The sequence below is a fragment of the Meleagris gallopavo genome, chromosome 17 (genome assembly GCF_000146605.3).
Source record: "Meleagris gallopavo isolate NT-WF06-2002-E0010 breed Aviagen turkey brand Nicholas breeding stock chromosome 17, Turkey_5.1, whole genome shotgun sequence".
Lineage (NCBI taxonomy): Eukaryota > Metazoa > Chordata > Aves > Galliformes > Phasianidae > Meleagris > Meleagris gallopavo.
In genome coordinates this window covers 10,299,313-10,314,877 of record NC_015027.2, presented here as the reverse complement: position 1 = coordinate 10,314,877, position 15,565 = coordinate 10,299,313, and the positions used below count along the sequence as shown (strand labels likewise).

At 57.9% G+C, this 15,565-nt stretch overlaps 1 protein-coding gene across 1 annotated transcript in view; it reads left to right on the top strand.

Annotated features, from left to right (window-relative positions):
* The window catches only part of SCARF2 (scavenger receptor class F member 2), a 10,570-nt gene extending 516 nt beyond the window's left edge, over positions 1–10,054 (top strand). Inside the window, exons 2-11 of the mRNA XM_010720437.3 lie at positions 616–748; positions 1,765–1,866; positions 2,025–2,544; positions 2,618–2,836; positions 3,246–3,374; positions 4,920–5,023; positions 5,089–5,206; positions 6,477–6,598; positions 7,631–7,783; positions 8,184–10,054. Of these exons, the coding sequence (XP_010718739.2) occupies positions 616–748; positions 1,765–1,866; positions 2,025–2,544; positions 2,618–2,836; positions 3,246–3,374; positions 4,920–5,023; positions 5,089–5,206; positions 6,477–6,598; positions 7,631–7,783; positions 8,184–9,367 (2,784 nt within the window). The 3' untranslated portion in view covers positions 9,368–10,054. The remainder of the gene's footprint in view (positions 1–615; positions 749–1,764; positions 1,867–2,024; positions 2,545–2,617; positions 2,837–3,245; positions 3,375–4,919; positions 5,024–5,088; positions 5,207–6,476; positions 6,599–7,630; positions 7,784–8,183) is intronic.
* Positions 10,055–15,565: the final 5,511 nt, after the last annotated feature.

The window sequence follows — 15,565 nt, the reverse complement described above, 5'->3', positions numbered from 1 at the left end:
AAAAAAAAAAGAAAAGCATGCATTCCAGGCTCTGCCACTGGTCCAGCCCATGTCAAGTTTTCCTCGACTGCAGCATGCCTTTGGATTGCTCCAGAGCCTCTGGGATTGCTCCCATCCATGGAGTATAGCTCCAGTTGTGTGAGCAAAGCTGCACAAATTGAAGGATGTAGTGGGTTTGTGCTGAGAAGAGGACGTTCCCTCCTCATGGGGTGTCCCTGTGCCCCTCTTCTAGGGGCTGTCGTGGTTGGGATGGGATGGGGTGAGATGCCACCATCCTACCTTGGGATGCCATCCCCATGCTGCCACAATGCCAGGCACCAAACCCATCTGTAGGTTCCCATAAGCACTCCTTGCTTTGTCTGGGCTTTCCTCTCTCCCATCTATTATTTTCCAACGCCTCAGTTAAGAATGCACTCATTTTAGCCTATCCTTTAAATCACATGTGGTGGTAAAATAATCCGAGCCATTTTCTGCACGTGGGGCACACGGATGTTGGGTGTGGTTGTCCCATGCCCAGCACTGCTGCTGTTTGCCTCCTTGTCTCTGCTGAGCCCTGCGCTGAGCTGAGTACCCCACGCCAAGCATGGCAGAATTGGTTCTTGATATCACACCGCATCACTGAAAGGTTTCCAGGAAGGACAGCAGCTTTCCAGATATCCCAACCATTTGTGGACTTATTTTTCCTGCAGCTCCTCGGCGCTCGTGTGCTGCCCAGGATGGAAGCAACAAGGAAGCGAGTGTTTGATAGGTAAGCAGCAATGCTGAAGTCGTGAGACAGCCCTGGAGCTGTGTAGAGCACCCCAGCTCGCCGTGGGGTGCAGCCCTTGGACACGAGATGCAGTGTGGTGACCCCTGCGTGCTGCCACAGTGCTGGCTGTGGCAGAGGATGAAGGCACAGCCACATGCCACCGCAGAAAGGCACCGGTGCCACTGAGCCCACAGGAAACCAGGGCAGCCCCTGCTGTGCCATCATGCAGGATTTGGGGACCCTGTGTTTCCCTTTCAGTTTGGGGTGGCAGTGGTGCCCAGGGAGCCGGTGGGCTGCAGACCCCATAACCAACTAACTCACCCTGCATGCACCCTCATAACCACTCGCTGCATGCAGCTGGTGCAGGGAGAAGGATGCACAGCGGGGGAATATGGTCCCGCTGCAAACTGTCCCCACTTCCTCTCCCCACTTTCCCCCCAGGCTGCTCTAACCATTAGACTCACTGCCTCTAACCTGTTCCATCTGTCTATTTTAGGGTTTTCTATAGTCCCCATCACCGTAGGTCTAACAACGGCCAGGTAAGGCGCTCGGTGCGGGTGCTCTGTTCCCCCTCTCCTGCTGGCCAAGGGGACTTTGTGGGGCCGTGGGGCCAGCACTGTGCCATGCCCCAGAGCTCGCTCCCCTTTGGCACAGGGGGACTCGTGGGCTGGGGGTGCTGGGGCAGCACTTCCATAGGGAGGTTAGAAGGAGGGGGGCTGTGCTGGTGGCTGCTTCTGTTCCCCTGTCCCACATCCCACATCTCGCCTGCAGCACAGGGATGGCTGAGCAGGGTGGTAGGGGGCTGGGGCAGGGATGGAGCTGGGGATGGTGGCAGGAGGATGGTGGCATCACCGTTGTGATCACCATGCGGTGTCACAGTTCAGTGACCCCTATGGTGCCACCGTGCACCCCGTCCCCTGCTCTGGGGGTTGGGGACTGGGATGGAATGAGCCTGGTGGCACATTGGGGACCTTTCTGCCGTGTCCTCATGCTCTGTTGTCGGTCCACCTGCCCAGCTGTCTGCGAAGGGAATTTCACCTGCAAGGAGAATGAGGTGTGCGTGAGACCCGGCGAGTGCCGCTGCCGCCACGGCTACTTCGGTGCCAACTGCGACACCAGTGAGTACCAGTGGCACCACTGGGGCACCCCAGGTGGGCCACCTCATATAGGGAGCCTGTCACCTAAGCGTGCTAGGAGCAGTGGGGATGGAGAGGAGCAAGGGGTGCCTCTTGCATGGGGTCACCCATGGCTGACTGCAGCGCTGTTCCACCTGCAGAGTGTCCCCGTCAGTTCTGGGGCCCCGACTGCAAGGAGATGTGCAGCTGCCACCCCAATGGGCAGTGTGAAGATGTGACGGGTCAGTGCACCTGCAACCCCAACCGCTGGGGCCCCAAGTGTGAGAACATCTGCCTCTGCAAGCACGGCAAATGTGACCAGAAGACTGGCAAATGCACCTGCGAGCCCAACTGGTGGGGCCCCCAGTGCTCCAGCTCCTGCTATTGCAGCCACAATTCCCAGTGCGACCAGCAGACAGGCAACTGCCTGTGCCAGCCAGGCTGGTGGGGCCGTGGCTGCAACAACCAATGCTCTTGCAACAACTCACCCTGTGAACAGTTCACCGGGCGCTGCCAGTGCCGTGAGCGCACCTTTGGGCCCCGCTGTGACCGCTACTGCCAGTGCTACAAGGGGAAGTGCAACCAGGTGGATGGCACCTGTACCTGTGAGCCGGGCTACCGTGGCAAGTACTGCCGTGAGCCGTGCCCAGCCGGCTTCTATGGGCAAGGCTGCAGGAGGAGGTGAGTGTTGGGGCACGAGGAGGGAGGTGGGAGCTGTGGGTGCCATGTGCCACGTGTCCCTTGGTTGTTGCAGGTGTGGGCAGTGCAAGAGCCTGCAGCCCTGCACCGTGGCAGATGGGCGCTGCCTGACGTGCGAAGCGGGTTGGAATGGCACCAAGTGTGACCAGCCCTGCTCGGCTGGTTTCTATGGGGAGGGCTGCGAGAAGCTCTGTCCCCCCTGCAAGGATGGCCACACCTGCAACCATATCAATGGCAAGTGCTCACACTGCAACCCCGGCTGGATTGGAGACAGGTGAGTGCTGCACGGCCTGGCTGGTGCAGTGCTGTGTCCCTGGGAGTGGATGTACAGCTGGGGCAGCAGGAATGGGCTGAGCCTGCTGGCGTGGCCATGAGGCCATAGGGAGCCTCAGGGACCCCAATGCCAAGGCGTTGGTACATGGGGCCATGGGACGCACAATGCCACGGTGCTCCTATCTGCTCAGCGACCCTAACACACAGCAGGGCTCAACTCTGAAACTTTCTTGGAGCCACCTGGGGTTGGGTCTGAGGCTGTGCAGCACCTGTATGGGGCTGACAACACCCAGCCCCGTCTCCTTGCATGGAACAACGGGAAACAGAATAGGATGACCAGGATGGGCATAGTGGGGGGCACCGTGAGAAATCCTTTCTCCGGTGCTTCAGCTGCCCTCACCGTTCCCCAGGTGTGAAACCAAGTGCCGCAATGGGACGTATGGGGAGAACTGTGCCTTCGTCTGCAGCGACTGCGTCAGCGGGGAGTGCCACTTTGAGACGGGCCGCTGCCTGTGCCGCGCCGGCTCCCACGGCACATAGTAAGCAAACCGGGCTGCGGGCACTCATCACCGCTTGGCATCACCTCCATCCCCTGTCTGCTTCTGCCCCTGGGTGGGGTGGGATCCAAACAAACCTGAGGCAGCAGCACTCGATCCCCCTGAGCTCAGCAGGACACTCTGCAGGGCCACGGTGTGCCTCTCGCTGAGCTGCCGGATGGGTTTCTTGACGAAAGGATTTTGCTTTAGGAAATGGCCATTTGGCAAAACAAATGCCTTTGACAAAACTCGTTTTTTTGTGTGTTTTTTTTTCCCCCCCAAGTTCAGGGTGGAATTTCTAGCTGAAAACAGAGAGAAAACCACATCCCAGAATAGCACATAGCCTCACGGGTATGGCATCTGTGTGGTGCTCCCTCTCCCAGCAGCAGCTCTCACTGGGGGCTGCTCACCCCAGGAGGAGCCCAAAGCCCCCCAGCCTTTGGCTGTGCCCAACTCCAACCAGCAGCAGGCCCTGTCCTAATGCATGCTCGTCCCCTTTGCTTTCTCCCAACGTGGAATAGAAGCGCTGCCTGAAAGGAAAGTGGCTGGAAGCACTGGAGGGAAGGCTGCTGAAATGTCTGCAGTGGGCACAAAGCCCTCTATTGCTCCACATCATTCCCATGGTATCTCCCGAAATCAGTCTGTCTGGGGTAGAAATATGGGTCCAGCTGATGGGGGTAGCTTGGACTGTCTGGGAGATATCCCTGCTCCCATCCCTGCATCCCACTGCAGCTGCTCGTGGGGGCTCAAGGCACGTGGCTCAGCCACGGCGGTGCTTTGAAAACCAGAGAGCGTGAAATGTGGCTGAGTCAAGGGAGCAGCTGCAGCCCCAGGAGAGAGGGGCTGGGATCAGGGCCACGGTGCTGCCAGCTGGGAGCAGCTGGAGTTGGGCTGAGGGCCATCAGCCCTGCTGCATCCATCCCAGTACCCATGCTGTTGCATAGCATCATCCCAAACTGTTGCTGCCCCCAGAACTCTGAGGACAGGATGCTTGGTGGGAGGGCACCCAGAACCTGGGTTGTTTTGGGTGGTGCCCATTGCCCACCTTCCAGCCCTGGTTTGTGCCCCTCTCCATAATGCTGAGCTGGGAGGCTGTGCCCTGGCAAGGAGGGCACTTCGGCTATAGTTGTTCTCCCTTCTTACATACAGTGAGCTGAGAGGTTTCCAAGCTCATGAGCTGCAGTGGAAGGGCTCCATCTTGGGTGTGCATGGGGCACATGGCCACATCACATCAGCAGTGCTGAGCTGAGACCCGGTGCAGATGCTCTGCTGGGTTGGCACTGCTGATGGGTTAGTGACCCGTTGTCACCACAGTGCTACAAGCCTCGTTGCAAAGCCTTGTGCAGCACGTGGGGGTGGAGGAGGGCTCTCAGAAACAGCAAACATGGGGACAAGCAGGAAGGTGGCACAGTCCCCCATGGGGATGCTGTCAGTGCAATCCAGCACTGTGTCACCTGCTTTTCCCGGAGTAGAAAGGGTCTGGGAAAGGAGAGCAGGGAGCATCCCCTGGTTGCATCACCCCGCCCTCACCCCTCACCCTCTCCCCAGCTGTAACCTCACCTGCCCGCCCGGCCACTATGGAGCCAACTGTGCTCAAGCCTGCAGCTGCCACGACGGTGCCTGCGACCCGCTGACGGGCGCCTGCCACATGGGTGAGTTGTAGGGTTGGGGTGCTGGGGTGCCTATGGCTGGTGTCTGAGCACGCTGTGTCTTGCAGAAGCCAACCAACGGATGGGGGTGATTGGGGCCGGAGCTCTGCTGGCACTGCTGCTCATCCTCCTGCTGTCGCTGCTCTGCTGCTGCTGCGTCTGCCGCAAGAAGGATGAAGGGCACGGGTGAGTGGATGCTGGCAGGGAAAGGGGAGGACAGAAGGGAAATGTGGGGCAGTTTCCCATCCTCATGAAGATGGGGAAAAGAGAGCACAGGGTGGGAGCGGGAGGACCCTGCACTGCAGGGACGCCTCCTGGCTTTGTGTCCCTGTTGTTGGCCGTCACCTCACTGGGACCCAATGGGTCCCCAGGGCTGGAGCCTGCAAAGGGAAACCTAGAGCATGCTGTGTTATGGCTGGGATCCCCAAAATGGCGTGGGGCTGAAGGCAGGAGTGTGCACAGCAGCTCCCACAGCGGGGCTGGGCTGTAGGGTCTGCAGGACAAAGTGAGCCCCTCCAGTCCCTGCTGCAGGGATGAGGACAAGGGATAGGGATGGGGATAGGAGTAGGGATAGGGATGAGGATGGGGACAGGGATGGGGGTGGGGATGGGGATGGAGATGGCTGCTTATTGGGAAGAAAGGGGCCAGGGGAGCTCCACTAGCTGCACAAAAGCCGTCCCTCGTGCCGCCGGCCGCTGTGCAGGAATTTTCCGGAAGCTTCTGCTTGCAGCCGTGCCAGCTCCACTCCAGCCCAGCACATCTGGTTTGGAGAGCCTGTGGGCTGCATGTCATTATGCCGCAGATAAAAGGAGCCACTTCCCAAACTCAGTGCTGCTCGGAGAAGTCTTGCATGGGAAATAGCTCCAAAGAGTTTCCTCTCCTCGGGCACTGCAGGGTGCCCAGATTCCGAACTGCCATCTCAATGTCCTGTCCCAAAGCGTTCCCGGTGCCAGGAAGGGCTGTGGCAGGGGTACTGCAGTGGCCGTGGGTGCACACAGGTTGAGTGGCATTGCTGCACAGAGCCTCTTGCTGCTGTGGCTGAGGATAATTGCCTGAAAGCTCATCCTCAAGAGGCTTCAAAACCAGAGAGCAAATAAAGAGAAGCCACGTGTTTGTTTGGGGTTGGGATTTTTTTATTTATTTTTTTATTTTTTCTAAAGTTAATCATATGATTCGAGGGCCTGGATGGGAGCTGTGGGTGTTTTGGGCACAGTGTGGCTCTGCCACAAGGCGAGCTGAAGCACGCGGCTGGCAACAGCCCTGACCCCTGCCCTGAGCCATCCTGGGCTTCAACTGAGGCAAAACCAGTGGGGAATACACTCCTGTGGCACCTCTCTGTCCTGCCTCTTCCCCAAACCCTTCTTCATGTGCAGCATCCCTGAGCCTCCAGCTCAATGCATGGTTCCATCGATCGATGTGACCATTGCCATGATGGGGCCGTTGTGTTTCCCTGCAGAGCAAATCAGGACCCGGTGGCAGCCAAGAAGCCTCCGAGACGCTTGTGTGGGCGCTTCAGCCGCATCAGCATGAAGCTGCCACGCATCCCTCTGCGCCGCCAGAAGATGCCCAAGGTCGTAGGTGAGGCACCGAGGGGCAGAGCAGGGCTGACGTGTGCGACCTGCTGTGCTTCTCCCGGCCCCAAACCCATGCAGAGTGCACCAGGGCCGGGGAAACATCCCCTCTGCAACCCAAACAGGGGCCGTGTTTGTGGAAGGGGCCGGGCAGGGCTCGGGGAGGAGGACAGAGGGGGCTGTGTGCGCGGGGCTCAATGGGGCTGTGTGCGCGTTTCCTGCAGCCGCCCCGCAGCAGCTGGCTCCCACCCAGCAGCGCTGTGTAAACACAGAGGGGAGGGAGGGGATGGCCCCAGCTCCAGGGCTCTGTGCGTTACAACCTGCTCTGGGGTTGGGGCTATGCAGTGAGGCCACCCAAGACCCTGGAACAAAAGGATCTGTGCCAGCAGGCAACAAGGGACCCAGGCAGGCAACGGCTCCGACCACTTGGGGCTGGCCTTGGAGCAATAACATCCATCCATCATCATCTGGCAGCACAGGGACCTGCAGCACTTCTTTGCTAGGGGCAGGCAGAAGCCCCAGCACATCTTGGAGCTGCTGTTGGTGCTCCTCTTCCTCCGGCCATCCCCTTGGTCCCATTCAAGTCCTGGAGATGCCGCACAGCCACAAGTCCCAGCACCCCGTCACGCCTTCTCACAGGAAGCAGTGCGCTTCATCTGCTTCCAACGGTCTGCTTCTAATTTTCTCTTTTTGGGTTTTACAACAAGGAAAGTCATGCCGGAGTGGCTGCCTCCCCCACTCTGGGCCATTTGCTCTTTAAATATCTCCACTGCTTTTGCTCTGGCTCTGGAGTTTCTCTCAGCCTCTGCATCCTCCCCCATCCCTTATCTTATGAGGGGACCTCTCATCTTGCTGGTCCATTCCTGTGTCGGGTTTATTCCCTCTCACATAGTCATCTCCATGATCTTTTATCCCCTGCACAGTGCTGTGTGTGGGGAGTGTGGCTGCTTGCAACCACGGCTCATCCCAGAGTGGGTGAAGCAGGGCTGGGTCCCTGCAGGGCAGGCACTGGCTGATGGCCACTTTCCTGCCCTGGCAGTAGCTCACCATGACCTGGAGAACACACTGAACTGCAGCTTCATTGAGCCGCCCTCAGTGGTGGAGCAGCCCTCCCCGTCCTGGTCATCCCGTGGTTCCTTCTCCTCCTTTGACACCACAGATGAGGGGCCAGTGTACTGCGTGCCCCATGAAGGTGAGACTCATGGGTGTTTCCCTGGGTGCTGCATGCAAGGATGAGGTCTGGAGGTGGCCCTGCAATGGGGAGGTGGGGGTCCTGTGGCACAGGGGAACCTGGAGGCATGCGGAAGAGGTAGAGAGGGACCAGGTGAGACAGGGGAATGGGGAGCCCAGTTTTGCCTCTACCCCACCACCGTGCATGGTTTTTTTTGCCATGAGGGCAACAAGGCAGTGGCACAGGGCCCAGAGAAGCCCTGTAAGTGGAGGTGCTCAAAGCCAGGCTGTATGGGGCTTTGGGCACCCGGAGGCAGGAGTCTAACCCATGGGACCAAGTTGGACTGGGTAGCATTTTAAGGCTCCCTTCCAACCCAAACCGTTCCGTGCCTTCATGACACATCCATGCTCTCTTCCCACAGAGAGCGTCGGTGACGGCAGGGACAGGGCACCGTCCTCCAGCCCCGGTGAGAAGCTCGTGGCCCCAGCCAGCGGGGAGGAGGCAGCCGAGTACAGCTTCCTGAAGGAGACGGGCTCTGTCAAGGCCTTCCATGCCGACAGCAGCGAAACACCCCTGCTCAAGTCCTCGGACAGCGAGCGCTCATCCTGCGGGTCAGGCTCGGCCAGCGCCGCGCTCTATGCCAAGGTCGCCCGCCTCTCCAAGCAGTCCAAGGAGGAGGAGGAGACAGCTCTGTCCCCAGAGAGAACCAAGCCCCGTCCTCCCGACCCGTCCACCAAGCCCAAGGTATCCTGGATCCACAGCCGTTACAACTCCAGCCAGTCCAACTCGCTGCCCAGCCGCTCCCCGGAGCCAGCGGCCGCCCGGCCCAGCAGCCCCGAGCACGGCCAAGGTTTGGCCAAGAGGAAGAGGAGCCCCAGCGAGACGTCGGCTGGTGTGCACGGCAAAGCAGAGGAGAAGGGCAGTGGTGGCACACGTGGCAAGGAGAGACCGCAGAAGCACCCCAAGGAACCCGGTGTCCCCGAGGGCAAAGCCAACCTTGCCACAGAGCCCCAGTCGCCTTCGAAACCCAAGCAGAGGAGCAAGGCCAGCTCGGAGCAGATGGAGAATATCAACGGGGCGGTGCAGAACGCCTTCAAAAAGATGGGCGGCTTCCATGCAGAGCGGCGGGCCGGGGAGGCCCCACGCAGCCCCGGTGCTGGCAAGCCGCGCTCCGAGGCTCTCCATCCCCACCTGGCCTCCGAGGCGGCCACGCTGCTGGCAGCCCAGCTGAAGGAAAAGACTCAGAGCCTCAACAAGGCGGAGGGCAGCTCCAGGCCCAACGGGGTGGGGGCCCAGAGGGAGAAGCCCACCCCACCTCAGAAAGCCAAGCGCTCGGCAGCCACCGGCAGCCAGAAGGCCAGCAAGCCCCTGCTGCCCACCTCTCCCAACCTGCAGAAACTGATCCCCGCCACGGCCGAGCCGGCGGCTGGGGGCGAGCCCAGGCGGGTGGAGAAACAAACCGCAGTCAGCGGCCAGGACCCGGCTCCTCCGGGCGAGCAGACGGCCAAGAAGACGCCCATTAAAAAGCCCCCCAGGAAGAAGAGCCGAGAAGCCACCCTGGAGCCGCCCAAAGCAGCTGTGGTGCCCACGCAGACGGTGCAGTAATGGGGAGCTGGGCACCTGGGAAGGACTCGTGGTGCCTGGACTGGAAGAGCCCCCCAACCTCCTCATTCCACATCTCTCCCCTCATCCCCTTTTCTCCTGTCAGCCCATCTCCTCCACTGTCCCTGGACCTGGTACCCCCCGGCGCTGTGCTCCCTATGCAGGGATGCAGGAGCCGGGGGCCCCCCCTTTTTTTGTAGCAGTATTATCGATCGCATAAGCAGTGCTTGTTGTACTAGACGTACCCATGTTATATTCTGCAGTAATGGAGCCGCTCGCTTCCCACGCCCCACTCCACTCTGCCAGGTCCCCATCGCAGCACGGGGGCAAAGGGGATGGATGACACACGGGGCCATTGCCGGGGACATCCCCGTGTCCTCACCCAGACCTCCCTGCACTGCCACGTCAGCTTCTCCCCTCTCGGAGGTGCAGCCCCCGGTGCCACCGCACCGCTCCCAGCGTGGGGTCGAGCTGGTTTCGACCGATGCCCCTGGCCCCAGGGCTGCTTGTGCCAGGAGCGGCAGCAGGAAAGCACTATTTAAGGCCCGGGCTGCACAGCACTTGGAGAGGCTGTTGTGGCTTCAGGAGGGATCTGGCCAGTGGAGTCAGGTAGATGGGTTTGGTACGACAGAGCCTGGCATCTCTGCAGAGCGCTTTTCTAATAAAAGTGTATTTCTTCCATACCTGGGTGCTGTCTGTCCATGCCCCCAGGCTGCCCGTGGAGCATCACCTGGTCTCACTTGGGCACTTGGGATGCAGGGTCCTGAGTGGGATGCATTGATATGGAGGATGTGTCCCAGTGTGAGGCCAGGGAGTGACCCCTAAAAATAACGCTATTCAGCATTCAGGTTAGATATTAAGAAAGATTTCTTCTCCAAAAAAGCGGTGATGCAGTGGCACAGGATGCCCAGGGAGTGGTGGAGTCACTGTCCCTGGCGGTGCTCAGAGCCATGGAGATGTGGCACTGAGGTACGTGGTCAGTGGGCATGGTGGGGTGGGGTAGGACTTGGAGATCTTAGAGATTTTTCCAACCTCAGTGATTCTATGATTCTATTCCAAGTTCGACCACCAGATATTGTTTTATGCTGATTTTTCTGCATGATAAGACTCTGAATCCCTTTTCCAAGCATCCCGCTGTGGTCTGCAGGCTTTCCCCCCACCACTGCACATTGGTTACCTCTAACAGAGAGCATCATGTGATACACAGCACTGCGAGCACTTTGTTTTATGGTTTCCAGCCTCTGTTGATTTGTGGACCCCTAAACAATTTCCCCTGCAGCTGCGAGCCCCACTGGAAAGTTCACACTTAGCATAAATAAACTCGCTTTCCTTCTCCTCTTGAGGCCTTTGACCTCAAGGCATAACCAGCTGAATCCCATCATGAGAGGAAGTTGTAACATGGAATAATAACATAGAATGAGGGAATACAACAGCAAGAAGCAGGTCTTCCCTCCCCCCCCCACTCTTCCCCAGGGATGATGCCCAGGTGGCATCGTGACATGGTGATCACCAACACTGCAGTGGGCACCAAGCACGTGGTGGCCCCAATCCCTCACCAACACTGCGCCATTGGTGTTTTTCCCATTTTGTCCCCATTTCCAAATAGCAAAAGAGGAGTTGTTGGGTTGGAAAACAGCACATTTGTTTTGGCTTGGCCCAGAGAGCGGCGATAAAAGCGAACCCGATTGCCAGCTATTCATTTCCTATTTCAGGCCCTACCAAAAATAAACTCAAAAAAGGGAAATTCAAATGAGAATGAAATATGCATGAGACAGCGAGCTGCTAGGGTTGTATAAGGAAGCACTCGTCGTTTGGGGAGCGGCTGTGCTGGCAGTGTTTGATGCTGGGGGGGATCGCAAGGGGCTTGGGCACTGCAAACAGCACATGGACCGTGCGCAGCACCTCAAGTGTTTGTGGGCATAAATCATGGGGAGCAGGAGCCTTCTCCGAGCAGATCTGAGAGCCTGAGCTTTTGTTGTAGTTCTGTTCAGTATAATTTAGGAAAGGATGAGTGCGTTTGAATCCAAGCACTCCAACAAGACCGCTTTGACAGAAGATGGACAGAGGCATCCCACCACCACCACCTGATTTATCCCCGCCCCTGCACTGGATATGGGGGAGTGCTCGTGCTTGTTTAGTCTGTATGGGAGCACAAATCATGGCGCTGTGTCATCACTCTGCCAGGGTCTGGATTTCATTAGGAGCCACATGATCAGTGCAGGCTGCCGCGGCTGGCTGCGCTCCCTCTGTGCTGCACAAGACATGGGGGTGATGGCCGAGGCGCAGTGCTCAGCATCCTGCCCACAGGTGACCCCAACAGAGCCTTTTCATTCACTGCATCCCCTGTGCCCATTGCAGCCCTTGCATCCTTTGCACCCCTTGTGTCCTTTGCATCCTTTTTGCTCCTTGCAGCTTTGACAACCCTTGCAGCTCACTGCATCCTTTCGAAGCTCTGCAGTCCACTGCACCCTTTGCATCCTTTCTGCCCCTTAAAGCCCTTGCAACATTTCCAACCCATTGCATCTTTTGCATCCCTTGCACCACTCCCTTGCATTCTTTGCACCCCACTGCATCATTTGCATCCTTTGTGCCCATTGCAGCCCTTGAATCCTTCACATCTCTTGCAGCCTGCTGTAGCCCTTGTATCCTTTGCATGCCTTGCAGCTGATGCCCCTGTGCGTGTGCTTCTCCCTCTCACTCCTTGCTCACACCCAGGCTGTCCATAAGGTGGTATGAACATGTCCCCCAGCATCACCCAGCCCTGCTGACAAATCTGCTCTGTGGGCAGTGCAGACATGAGGGGGCCAGAACACCCCCTCCAGCCACCAAGTCACAACCAGCTCCTCCATAGAGACTCTGTGTTCTCCATGGGAGCCCCCAAATCCAGACCTTAGTTTAGCTACAGCTCAGGCTGAAATTCCCGTTCAGATGCTCAGCTTCTGAGGCCATAGCAGGGGAACACATTTACTGCACAGCGCTCGTTAAGTTTGGATAAACCCAGTGTACCCAAGGAGGTGGCTGTGAGGCTCCCGTGGTCCCCCCTCACCCAGGAGATGAGTGTGCAGGGGACTGAGGTTGGATGCAAGGCTACAGAGGCACCAAGGGTGGTGACCACACACCCAGCACACCGGCTGGCACAGCGCAGGATGGGGATAGAGGAATAGATGGACAAATCCCCCATATCTCCCAAACCCCCAGCCCAACCCAAAGCTGGGATCTGGGCTGTGGACAGGATGTAATTTGGCTCTTGATCTGAGCTCTGGCCCTGCTATGCCCCCAGGCTCCCCATCACTTCCCGTCATCCTCTACCAAGAAGGCTTCGGGCTTGTTTATGCCATGGTGCATTGCTCTCTTTTGGCACAACTGGCTGCCCAGTGGAAACCCACAGCAGCTCCTGGCTCCAATATGATGACTCAGAGCTGTGGTGACACAGCCACTGCCCAATGAGGGACACCGGGTTCTGGCAGCCATCTCCTGTGGATGGATTTGTGCTCGGGTTTCTCTGGAGGTTTCTTCCTTATTGCAATGTGCTCTGGTTGCAAAAAGGAGCTATCGCAATCCATGCGTGTGTACACTCTGCTCTCTGTTTGAATCAGGACTCAGCATTTCTGACTGGCCAAACAGGACCTGCAAGGGAAGGTAAGAACCAGGCTCCCTTCCTCAGGTGTGCAGGGAGCAGTGGGCACCTGTGACCGCATCACCCTGGGATCTGAAGCCTCTAAGTCCAGCTGCCACGATGCTCTCCAGTCTCTGTGAAGAGATGACGATGCAGCATGAGATGTGAACCCCTGAACCCTCAAATCCTGCCCTGGAAATGACAATCCATGTGCTGCTTGTGGCACTGCTGCTGATGCCATCTCCCCGCTGCCACCCCAACAAGAGCCCACACTGCCTCAGGTCATCAACGTGCCCCTGTCCCCATCCCTTACGGCACTCGGGCAGCTCCAACCCCCAGCTCTGAATCAGTGCCCCCAGCTGCCTTTCCCCAGTGCTTCCCCAATGCCCTGTCACCTCCCAGCTCTTGCACAAAGGCAGTGCTGGCCCTACGCACCCCAAGCCCGCTGCCTCATGGCGTGCACACCGGCTCAAATATCCCTGCTGGTTCCCACAAGCAGCTCAGCCTTTCCAAAGCTCAGCCCTCGAGCCGGGAGGAGGCAGCACCCTGAGCCTGCCAAACTAATGAGAAGCGCATGGGACCCACATCTGGTAGCGATTGAGGGGGGAGCAGCGTTGGGAACGAAGGAAGCACATATTTCCTGCAGCACAAAGGAAGGGAGAGGAATGTTCAGAGCAGAGCAGAACAGAGTTGGGGCCCTGGGGCGCAGGTCCTTCCCGCACGCTGCTCCTTCACTTGGGGTAGGGGCACAAAGGCACGAGCAGCATCAGATCTGCAGACCCTCGTGCCACCAATGGGGTTATGCTCCCACTAGAAACAGATTGGGAGCAGAAAACACAGAGCCAGCAAACTGCCTGAGAAGGGTTACGGGCTGGAGAGATCAAGGAAAGGGCTGCTCTGTGCCACAACAACAGGAACGTGACTGGGACAGGGACAAGGCAGGGTTGTGCTCAGCAGAACTGAGGCCACATGGTACCACAGCACCACGTCAGGGCATTCGGTCCTGTGCTGGCACTGGGGGGGGTCCTGGCTCCCATCCCTGCTCATCCAAAGCTGCTGGAGGATTTGCAGGCTATATGGCCACAGCTACACAAAAACAGGGCCCTGGGGCAGCGAAATGCTGCCTGGTTGGGATGCAGGTGAGGCAGGGGGGAAGGGCGAAAACCAAAACATCCAAAGCTGTGTCTCATCCCACGAGGAAGCTGATTTAAAAACTGCAAGGTGGTCCAAGTCCTGTCAACCACTGCACAGCCGGAGCCCTGCTCTGCCTGGCTGTTTGTGACACCCCTGATGGCACGGGGACACCAGGGCTTGTCATTGTGGCTGTGGGACTTTCCAAGAGAGCTGAGCTGGAGCGGTGCACGGCACATCAGCGACGTCCCCAGCATGTAGCAGCAGTCACCCAGCAGGGAGCACAGGAGCCAGCCCACAGGTAAGGACTGCAAACAGCACCCAAACTCACACATCCAGCCACAGCTCCCAGCAAATCTTTGTGACAGAGGATGGGGACGGAGGTCCTGGGAGGGGTGAAGCCAATGTACCAGCAGCACGCTGGTTACTCTGCACTGCCCCAGCCAGAGCTGAGCACCACAACTAATCCCTTTAAATTAAAAGCCCGTGTTTTCCATCCCCTACAACCTCAGCTGTAAGCAGCCAGGCTCTGCTGCACGGCTCTGCCTTTGGCAGCTGCAGCTCAGCAAAAACTCTTTGGCAGCTCCTGAGAACGGGGTTAGGAAAATGTAGGTGGATTCGCCTGTTAAAAATACATGGTGAGAGTGAGAGGGATTCATCATCATCCCACCCAAAGCCTGGGATTTGGGGATCACCCTCTTTGAGTGGAAAAAGGAGGCAGCCAAGCACAACCCAAAGGGATGATTGATATTTAGGGACACTGCAGGGATGCCCCATTTTCCCTGGGGATGTTCTGCATTCTTCTTTGCCCAAGGAGGCTGTGGATGCCTCATCCCTGGAGGAATTCAAGGCCAGGCTGGATGTGGCTCTGGGCAGCCTGGGCTGCTGGTTGGTGACCCTGCACATAGTAGGGGGTTGGAATCGGATGATCATTGTGGTCCTTTTCGACCCAGGCCATTCTACGGTCCTCCAACGTGGACACTTCAGCTCCCATTGGGCACACAGTGCAGTTCTTGCGAGCTCTGAAGTCGTACTAAGAATCACTCCTTAAGCTTTCAAATGCGTTTCGGTGCATCGTTCATTTTGCTAACTCGAAGCAGGAATCTCTCCACTTGGACGGCTGGAATTCATTTGAAACTCAGCCTTGTGAGGAACGTCTTAAGTATTGATCTCATTACCTGCTCACAGAAATAAATAATAAATAAATAAATAAGCCAACATTATCATTCCAACCCAGCATTTGAAGTCGAAATGAACTTAATGAACTCCACGTGTTTGAAGGAATTATAAAAGAGGGATCTGAAAGCAGCGTTTCCCTACATTTCGGACTGATCTCCCGCACAGGGATGCGGTGACCCAACAATCCCTGCTCACGCTGTGCCAAGTCTCAGGCACAGCCTGGAGCCGCACCGCCCCTACAGCCCGCACCGCACCGCCCCTACAGCCCGCACCGC